We start from the raw sequence: 11,211 nt of genomic DNA on the forward strand, positions 1-11,211 counted from the left end.
TGCAGTGCCTCAGTTTCCTTCCTCAGCAGATCATTGTCAGAGTCAGAGAAAATATGCAGATTCCTGCACAAAAGAGGCAGGAATCTCTGGTAATGGGGCAAAGGGTTATATGGGTGATGTGCCTTTCAAAACTGTTCCTGGACTAAATCAAGCAAATAAAGACACAGCCAGGGAGATAGGCCAGTATGAGCAGGTGTAGTCACCCAGGCATTAACTTGTGTCAACTGGACAGAGAAGGAAAGAAGGAAATAAAATGGAAAATGACATTTGTAGCCTGTTTGAGGTCGAGGCTGAAATATGTGTAAATATAAATCTTAGCCAGAAGTCCGTAAATAAAAAGATAGCCGTATATAATACACATGCATGGGGTTGATAGGTCCAGCGTGTTCTCTAGATGTGAACCATTTACTGTGACATCAGTAATTAAATACTATTGTAACTCTTTCAGAAGGGAGAGCAGGGAGCAGCTAGCTAGCCTCCAATCCCTCATAGCTCACACCCGCTTCCAAACTCACTCCTAAGTGGGGACAGGGAGAGAAATTCAATTCCACTTGCATTTAAAGATGAACTCACTTTTTGAAACAATACACAAACAAAACATGACCATTCTTCAAAATTCATGCTGTCAAGTAATGTGTACAAGAATACATATACAGGGTAAAGTGTACATGTAAATGCATACGTCATACCAAGAAGCATTCTATCAGGGTGGAATGTTTTGGAATGAAATTAGCAAACTTGCATAAAAATGTGTACATTAGAAGAAATTTGCACCAAAACGCTTATTAATTTTCATGAGGATGTTTTAAGTAAAAAATTCATGAACTTATGTGGAGAACTGGGTTTAAGATTGGAAAATGAGAACTGGAGAGAACCCAAACTAATGAAGGACAATAAATTTAGGTGTGTTTCTCTGAAGATACGGTCCTAAATTACTTATAAAATATGTCTGCAAGCAGTCCTCCACAGAAGTAAGTTCTTTTAGGGGTAGGTCAGCATTCAGAGAAGGGCAGGATCTTGTTGGTACACTCAGCAGTGAACTGTTAAGCATCTATCTATATGGCAAAATCTCATTCTTCTAGGAATCATCAGAAAACACTTTAAAAATCAGATGAAACTATCAGTATATGGCTTAATGCAGTGGGTAAGTTCCTACAATGACATATTTACCTATCCTTAGTTACAAGAGAAGGGAGGGGCAAATGACCTCAAGTTCTTCTCCCACACAGGCTCTTGCCTCCATCTTAAATTCTGCTAACTACTGTAGAGAGTAGAAGGGGAGTGGGTGGCACTGTGGTCTACACCACTGGGCCTCTTGGGCTTGCAGATCAGAAGGTCAGCAGTTTGAATCCCCACAACGTGGTGAAGTCCCATTGCTCTGTCCCAGCTTCTGCCAACCTAGCAGTTCGAAGCACGCCAGTGTGAGCAGATAAATAGGTACCGCTGCGGCGGGAAGGTAAATGGTGTTTCTGTGTGCTCTGACTTCCGTCACAGTGTTCTGTTGCTACAGAAGCGGTTTAGTCATGCTGGCCACATGACCCGGAAAGCTGTCTGTGGACAAATGCCGGCTCCCTTGGCCTGAAAGAGAGATAAGCGCCGCAACCCCGTAGTCACCTTTGACTGGACTTAACTGTCCAGGGGTCCTTGACCTTACCTACCTTACTGTAGAGGGCCCACCTCTCCTGAGATTTCTAGCTTGTAGGACACAGTTTCCTGCACAGAGCAACATAACCCTTCAGTATTCCTTTCCTTGTCTTTCCTATAGGGTTTGTATTCAGAGAATTCTGATTCCACGGGTTCTCTCCTTTCCACCAGATTTCCTTTATTCCCACTGTATCTATGCTCTCCTGTGAAACAAAGTGCTCCAGCTTGCCTGTCTTCTTTTAGAAATCCCTTGTTAAAGCCCAATATTTGCTTTTGAGACTTGCCTCAAAGCATAAGCGTCAAGTGGGCCAGAATGCATGAGTGACAGGCCACATTTGGCCTGGTGCGTACAAATTACGGTGTATAAATAAATCTGCTCTGCTCAGCAACTGGATGAATTCAAATGAAGGCCAGGTAGTTTTCTGTATTCTGAAGTGTGTCTGGAAGCACTTAATTGGTCTATTAGCTATGAATGCAAGGCCAAGTTCTTTTTTTCTCCCGGGTTCTCTTCCTTCTGTTTAGGCTGTACTTAATTGTGCTCCCTTCTCTACAAATGTCTGGCTTTCGGAAGCAATGCCATCATATTAATACATTTGTTCCATGTAGTGCACAAAAGAGCAAAAAGGAAAGTAGTCAGATCAGAAACAGAAGCAGAGCTTTCCTAGCCATCACTCTGCGGCTGTTGTTTTTCAATCCATCATTGGCACCACTGTGATTTGTGAGTCACAAATGGCATTCGAAGTGGCATAAAACTCTTTGAAAGTGACACCTGACTAAAATCTATAACGTCTCAGGTAACAGAAAAATATGCTTTTAAAAAATAAATTAAAAAGGCTCTGATCACAGGTACCTTAGAAAACAGTTGCAGGTGGGAGTACAGGTGGATCTGTCGTGAGGACCTCGAGACCTCTGCATGTGGAGACTGAAGAAGGAGCCAAAGGCAAAGGCTCCCATCCTCAGATTTTTCTCTTTGAGCCAGCTGCCAGGGGAGGGGATCAGAGTGCTGCATTTCCTCCTAGTTTATCATTGTCCATGCATCATCAGAGGCAAAAGCCTGGTGGGAGATACAGTGCTCTTTCAGATTCACACAAGGCAAACTATGCATGAAAGGACTACAGTGCTAAGGATTAATGTTCTTAAAATGTTTGCATTATTTTGTTGTTTTCTACCCTGTGCTCCTTTGGGAGGAAGGAATAAATAAATATTATTATTATCAGTGCTGTTTTTCTAGAAAAAGAGGTGCTGGAACTCACCATAAGCACCTCCCTCACTCTCTTAGAATGGCAATGGCACCCACCTGAGTGGTGCCAGAATTGAGTTCCCTCTGAAAAAAAGCCCTGATTCTTAATATTACTATTAAACAGTTCCCTTGATGTCATAGGGCAACAGTCACTATTATCTTTTTTTTTTAAGGCATTACTAGTTTGTGTGGAAACGTATCTCCAAAGGGGAAGAAGGAGTCGATATAAAAATATACTCCTAGATCTTAGAAAATCCTACAGTAGTCCTGATGACATAACTCAAAGGATAACATTTGCATAATTTAACAGATAACACTTGCATAATTTAAAGGGTAACACTTGCAATTATTTCCTTCATTTGCCATAATTTATATTGATTGAATAGGGTTGTTGTTTTTGATTATCTCAGCTGTCACAATCATTCCTGTGGTATTTAATGAAAGGCCTCCCCCCTGTCTGTCAGAACTGCTGAGGGAAAGCCATGAAAGAGAGAAGGCAGCATCTTAAAAGATCATCTTAACCCTCCCACCATTTAAGGGAAGGAGACCAGAAACAAATTCCATCCCCACCACCATCTACAGCCCCAAGTGAATGGAGAAACTGTCCATCTTGGTGGAGCAGCAGGGTGTTGGTGACCTTAATTCAGTACAATGAACCAAAATTTTTGGAAGGATTTTCCCCTCCCCCAGTCTTTGTCCCCAAAGCCAAAGTAAGACTTTCCTATAATTGAAAAGAAGTAGATTGAGACCATGGCTGTACACTGACAGACCCCATTCCTGTAATCCTGGGTAATGAATGAGACAATTTGACCAGAGAGGGATTTGACCAGGAATCAGGTAATGAGCTTGAATTCTCCCTGCTACCCCCCAGTGCTGCTGATCCACCTACGAAGAAGAGGGAGAAGGGGTCGGTCTCCTCTCCCAGCCTTGAGACTACCACATCTGAAGAAAATCAGGCTAGAGTTGAGAAGGACTCTTGGGATCCAAACCCATATGACTGGCTCTGTGTGCAAAAGCCATGCTAAAGCAAACTCCAGATATTCCCACCCAGTTCATCAGGAATCTAGAGATCAGATGGGACTGCAATCAGAATTCCCCCCCCCCCATGGATCCAGGACTGCGGGTCTGGAAATTAAATCTTGGTTCAGCTCTTTCCATCCTTGCCAGTGTACCTGCTAGCAAGGGACCGTGAACTGTAATTGCTCATTAAATGGTATGATTCATTGAATGGCCAATCATACACAAATAGACCAGCAAGGGTTGGTTTGTTTATATATATATTGAGTCACTTAACTGAGCTACTGTGCTCCAACCCAGTGACTAATCAAGTTTTACCAAAGAAAACTGCCTTGAAGTGGTTCTTGTAAATGAAGCCCCAAGTGCAACTGTGTTCTTGTATTCCCATTGAATGCTAAATCTGCAATTATATCCTGATTTATTGCTTTGCTGTTCTTTTGCTCCGTGCTATTTTGTTTCCTTCTAGAATGCTCTTTGAAGAATGGTTTGTGGATCCATTCAGGAAGCTCACACCTCCTAGGTAACCAGTTTGAAATTTGTTTCCTGAAACACAAGGGCTTTTTCAAAACACTGCATTGCCATGTTCCTTTTTAATGCTGGGAGGAGATCACTCCCTGCATGTTTAGTCAGAAACGTAGTCAGTTTGTTTATTGTTTACTTAAAATCCTAAATGTTGGTTTTGGTGTGGCCCATTTGCCTGCACCCAATATCTTTTTATGGACCCTTGCGGATGCCGTTGTTACGAAACTTGCAGCGTTTCAGTGTTAAGCCACAGGAAACTTAGAATAGTGGATCTTGTGATTGCATAATCAATTCCATTATTTTAATGTGGATGGATTTTCCAGTAATAATAAACCTCAAAATCCATATGGTGGAGCAGGGGAGAGAAATGTGATGTAGTTATGATCCCTCAGTCTGTTTTACACAGGTGGTGGCAGCAAAAATAGAGGATTAGGGCAGGTACTCCAGAGTTACCAGCCTACGATACAGGGTTGGGGTGCAGCATGGAACTGCAGGGGTCATAGCAGATAGCTCTGTGGGGAGCTGGCTTCAGGCACCAGGCCCATTGGCAGACCAGGTAGTCTTCTGCATTACAGAGATGTCTGCAAAAATGACATGAATGCTGGCAGCATCAACCCCAACATGTGGGAATGTCTTGCACAAAGGGAGGAGCACAAAGAGAAGAAACACCATGGTGCATCTGCAGCAACGCAACCAGACAACTTCATTTGCCTGAACTGCAACAATATACATCTCTCCATGTATTCTGACCATTTGACTTCACCCCCAAAAGTTGCACTCCACCATTGTCTCCTGAGACAGATAGATGCCAACTGGCAGCTCAATGACTACTGTCAACCCAGTGGATAGCAGATGTGAAAAAGATGAATTCCATGTTAAGGATCATTAGGAAAGGGGTTGTGATAATAAAACTCCCAATATGTCTTTACACAAATCTATGTACCCTTGGGGTAGTAGCTAATGTTAGTACTACTCAAAGTAGACCCACTGAAATGGAGAAATATGACTAAAATATGACTAAGCCTACTAATTTCAATGGGTCTGCTCTGAATAGGACTTAGTTGTTGACAGCCCACAGAATGCCACACATAAGTTGTGGTTGCCACAATGCAAAAAGGACAACCAAAATGATCAAGGGTCTGGAGCAAATCCTCTATGGGAAAGGGTTTCAATGGGCAAGGGGTAGTTTAGAAGTAAAAAAAAAAATGTGAGTAAGGGAGGACATGACAGAGGAAATAGCTAATAGAACTAGAGTTCATCCAATAAAAATGAAAGCTGGGATATTCAAGGCAGACAGAAAGAGGTACTTCACCAATGAATAGGTAAATTATGGAATTCCCCACCCCAGGATATAGTGATGGTCACCCATTTGGACAACTTGGAAAGGGAATTAGACAAATTCATGGAGCATAAGGCTATCATTGGCTACTAGTCATGCTGGCTATGTCACCTCCAGTATCAGAGGCAATATGCCCCTGAATCCCAGCTGTTCCATTCTTATGTTCTTAGTTGTTCCATCTAAATAGAACTGAATATCAGCCAGAGTCCTGCACCTGAAGGAGGGGGAAATGAAAGCAGCCTCCATAGCTCTGTCAAGTATAGAGCAGTGCTACAATAGTTATGTACACAACTTTTCCCTGCTTGCCATTTGGATGGTTGCCGTTGGACAGCTCCTACCCTCCTCAGTTGTTACTCTGTACAACTGTGGAACTGGAAATGTTGGCAGACATCTCACCAGAACATTTCTTGAAAGAGAAGAGAGACGCTGTGGCAAACTCAGATCTGACATGCTTTAGAAGTAAGGAATGCTACTGCATGCAGATTAGAATTCCCCCATTTTTGTGGGAGAAGCTCAAAAAGAAGAAATGCCATGGTACACCTGCATGAGCACAACCGGACACCTTCTGTTAGAATTCCTGCTCCAGGATTGCAGTCATAGGATTTTTGTCTATCACATGACAGTATATGTTTTGACTCCACAGAGTGGGAAGTGACAGAGACAGGATGTTTGTGTTATTGTGTTCCATGATGGGACTATTGTCCTTCGTTCTTTTTCTCTTTGCTGTCTGATGCTAGAGAGAGAGAGCCATGTTGCAGTGCTCCATGTGTGTTTATATGTAAATAAAGGTAGATTAGCCAAAATGCTGAGTTGCGCACACAAGATGCGCAAGCTCTGCGGATCCTTAAGTGTGCTGGTGTCTGTAGGCATCGGTTGCTGTGATGTTCGGGCTGAAGAAAGCTTTAGAAGCTCCCAAATGAAAGACCAGGAGGGAGAGAACATGGCAGTCAGGCATGTGTCTTTGCCAGGGTCCTACTAGAGTGTAGGCTGAACTCCTGACACCTTCGTCTGTCCCTGGGACAACAAAATGTGTCTCTTCCATATTGGTCTTTACAGCCACAGCAAGCACTATAACTCTCCAACAGTTGAAGTTGAACAGTTGAACTCCAACCCTGAAGGCACACTCTCCCATTGTCTCCCGATACAGATAGATGCCATCAACATTTTTTTTGTGAGAGGAATAAACCAATCGTTTCGATAATCAAGAGGCATCATAATGGTTTCATTTATTAAAACAATAAAAATAGCCCATCAGGAGTGGAGCTCCAAAGCAGGCAAAATAATAACGAGTTAACGACACAACAAAGAGGTTGATAGGTTATTACAAAATCAGAAGTACCCAGCCAGCACCAGAGAATTGGCTCCACTGGAAGCCAAAGCTCATCAGGAGTAAGAGTAGACTTACAGAAGGCAGAGTTTCTGCACAAAAGCAAAAGATGTGATGCTGAAAGGCTATGTCTCCTTGGGGTGCAACAAGACAAATAATATTTCCCCCAGCACTGTTTTGAAAAAACTGCAGCAGTGCTTTATGCAATATTGGAAGGTAACTAACCTGTTCCCATTATATGCACATATCATATCAGGGGGCAGACTATCGCTCAGTGGTAGAGTACGTGCTTAGCATCAGAAGATCCCAGCTTTAATCCCTATCATCTTCTGTTAAAGGACCAGGCAACATGTGATGGGAAAGATCTCTGCAGGTGATGCTGGAAAACTGCTACAAGTTAGTGTAGACAATCGTGGAGCTAGATGGACTTGTTATCAGACAGCCTCTTGAGTTCTATCAACCCAAATATGGAAGCACGCATTGCAAACCTGCACTCTAAAATCATCCTTCCATATCTTGGTGTGCTCCAAATGTTTTGGACTACAATTCCTAACATCGCTTTGGAAGCCCGGGCTAATGGGAACTGTAGTCCTTAAACGTCTGCAGGTCACCAGGTTGAGGAAGGCTGCCCTAAGTTACAGCATTTTAAGATTAACTCCACACCTTCTGGCAACTGGTTTACATGGCCTTAAGTGATAAAGAGCTAGCACACAACAGAAAGCACCTCTCTCCGGGTAAAACTGCCCACCCACAAAGGTCTGCAAATTAACTCTAACTTGGGCATCCTGTACAAACAGAAGATTATGTTGTTGGGTCCCATTCAACCTATGACAAACCTCTTGGGGCCATTTGTTTATTAAAAGAGTTTCGTAATACAGAGTTTTAAAGGGAACATTGTTTTTCCCCCTTGTATTTCAAGGACATTGTGTTTCTCATACCATGAAATTAGAATAAATGAATGTTTCCAGAATGTAAGGCATGATTCACCTACAGTTAAGCACTATTATGTTCCCCCTGATTCCAGCAGAATAATGTTCAGCAAGGGGCCTTTGCTTAGCTTTGGCTGAATCATGCCCTTAATGCAAAACAGTGGCGAAAGACATGTTTGTGCGTATTGAAGGTTCTTCCAGACATTATGGAGCCGTTGGCAATTTCCCCTTCCAGCTGCAGCCCTTAATATTCCATCCAAAGCTGCTGTCGACAATGGTCCTCTTGACCTTCAGGAAAATATTTATGTAGAAGTGTGTGATGGGCAGGGGAACATGAAAAATCCCAGCATGCACATGCACTGGTGACTGGTGCCTATTGGGACTGGGTGGGGAGAAGACAGGGAGAGTCAGCAGGTGGAGTCAGAGCCAATGACAGGCAAAGCACCCCTACTGTTTGTAAGTAAGAATGCAGGCAAATGGTAGTTAACTTGAGGGCAACTGAGATTGGTGGGGCAGTGCCCCATTTGCCCTCATAGATCGGCCTCCTCTGTGCACATGACCCTTTGGATCATGGCCAGTGGTAAAAAGTTGAACCTTTTAAGTGAGACGAAAGATCCTTCATTGTTGGTCAACATGAGAGTGTTGTTGTTCTTACTACAAAACCATTGGATGTTATTACTACAAGACCATTATTTAGCTTCAATGCCTTTTTTTATTTTCCTATTTTTTTTTCCTTCCAAAAGAATGTGATCAAATGTAAAAAAAAGGGAGAGAGAGAGAGAAGGGTTCTTAAATGCCGCAAATAAATAGCGGGTGACTAGCTTCTCCTGATACAGGGAAATAGCACCCTGGGAAAGTGTCAAAGGATACATCAGTTACAAATAATCTTGGCAGGGATCATTCTCGACAGATATGACGATGATATAATTGCTCAAGATGAGCAGATTTCTTTCATCCCAATAAATCACTTTTGGATGAAAAGATTGGAACGACAGGTGCAAAACAATAGCATAAGCCTGTTTCTGGCGTATTTACATAATTTCATATAAAGGAGCACCGAAGTGTGAAGTGTAAAACGAATGTGTTGAATTCTGAGAAAGGGCACATTACAGGAAACGGCTTCACACTCACTTCCCTGCTGTAAAGTTAGTTAACATTTCATGAAATATGTTTGGCTTGTGACAAGGAAAGGGGTGTGAAGGTTTTATTTGGAAAATGCTGAGTGGGCACTTCGAAGGAAGCCAAGTATACATGACAATTACTAGCCATTTGCTTCTTTTATGCAAAGTGCTCCATGCAGCTGCGTCTTGAATAGTTTTCGCCTGCAATTGTCTGTCGGGGCACCTTTTCAGGGCATCGCAGATGTTAGATGAAAACGATACACCCAGATAGCTTGCTGTACACATCCCCTGACTAGATCCCCTCCGGTTTTCCAATCGCATTTCTTCTTAAGAGTTCTGGGCTTGACAAGTTCCCAGCGTCGCTTGGTATTCCAGGCATGTTGATGGTGGCATGTTAGGTTTAGATAAACAAGCTAAAGCTGAAACGTGTGCATATTCACCACTCAGCAACTGCAGCATCGAGAAGAAGTTTGCATATTGCAGGTGCCCTTGACAACTGCAGTTCAGCAGGCAACCATAGCTAAAGACCCAGGTTAGTGGTTAGAGTGTTGGGCTAGGGCCTGGGAGACAAGAGTTCAAATCCTCAGGAAGCTCACTAGGCAGCTTTGGGCCAGTCCCAGTCTTTCACAAGGTTGCTTGTGAGGATAAAATGGGGACAGGGGAAGCCATGTATGCCACTGTGAGCTCATTGGAGGAAAGGTAGAATCTAAATGTAATAATATATAACATATAAGTAAAAAGGGTAAAGGTAAAGGACCCCTGGGTGGTTAAGTCCAGTCAAAGGTGACTATGGGGTTGCGGCGCTCATCTCACTTCAGGCCAAGGGAGCTGGCATTTGTCCACAGACAGCTTTCCGGGTCATGTGGCCAGCATGACTAAACCACTTCTGGCACAACGGAACACCGTGACAGAAGCCAGAGCACACGGGAAACTGTGTTTACCTTCCCACCACAGTGGTGGCTATTTATCTCCTTGCACTGGTGTGCTTTCAAACTGCTAGGTTGGCAGGAGCTGGGATAGAGCAATGGAAGCTTACTCTGTCGTAGGATTTGAACCACCAACCTTCCAATCAGCACGCCCAAGAGGCTCAGTGGTTTACACCACAGTGCCACTCGCGTCTCATATAACATATATTATATCTATCTAATAAGTATCTCAGTATTCCCTGTGAAGTGGTATTGACTGTTAAACCACTCTGGAAATTGTAGCTCTGTAAGAGCAATAGGGATCTCCTAACAACTTTCAGCTCCTTTAACAAACTAGAGCTCCCAGATTTCTTTGGGAGAAGCCATGAGCCATGCTTTAAATGTATGGTGTGAATGTGGCCAAGGTCATGCCATAGAGACATTCCAAATGGAGCACTGTGAAGTAACACTGAGACCTCTGTTGCAGCTCTCTTCTTTTGCAGTGGAGTATTTGGAATGCAATAGTTCTCTGTAATAGGGATGATTATCAGTAATGAGTATCTTTAAGGCATCATCTGTTCGCAGATAATGTATTTTCATCATTCATATTTTAACAGCTATACTTATAAAGATTAGCAGTAGAATTTTGTTTATTGAAAAAAACAGTTTCTTGCATGGCATGCTGAATATTAACCCTGTGTACGAGAGCAATGAAGGTGAGAAATGTGAAATTGTATTACATGTGAAAGTGAAGCAAAACTCCCCATTATCCATGTTTATTTGTTTTTGTTGATGATGACAACTGCCTGTTTTTGTTTATTATAACACTGGTTGCAGTGATTGTAGTGCTTCGTAGTTTCACATATGCATAAGAAGGGAACTTGTCCTTAACATCTTTCACAGATATTTGAAGCCAATTCTCACCCATTCCGGCCCACCACTTACTACAACTTTACCAGAATGGTGTAATCCTGTGGCCAGATTGCTGACTAGCCCTAAAGCATATGGAGTAAGTAGCAAAATTGCATGTCCACGTTTCATTATTTTGGGTAGGCCACTACAGCAGAGCTTTCCAAACTGTGTGTTGCGACACATTAGTGTGTTGGCTGCATTGTGTAGGTGTGTCATGTGAATGATCCCCATGCTCCTCCTGGGTCTGGAAAGGGG

General features: G+C 42.8%; 1 protein-coding gene across 1 annotated transcript in view; it reads left to right on the forward strand.

Moving 5' to 3' along the window:
• Positions 1–11,211, forward strand: part of SLC9A9 (solute carrier family 9 member A9) — a 269,909-nt gene that overhangs the window by 254,419 nt on the left and 4,279 nt on the right. Inside the window, exon 15 of the mRNA XM_082224708.1 lies at positions 10,948–11,053. Coding sequence (XP_082080834.1) covers positions 10,948–11,053 — 106 coding nt within the window. The remainder of the gene's footprint in view (positions 1–10,947; positions 11,054–11,211) is intronic.

Source organism: Podarcis vaucheri, assembly GCF_965113315.1.
Source record: "Podarcis vaucheri genome assembly, chromosome: 5".
NCBI lineage: Eukaryota > Metazoa > Chordata > Lepidosauria > Squamata > Lacertidae > Podarcis > Podarcis vaucheri.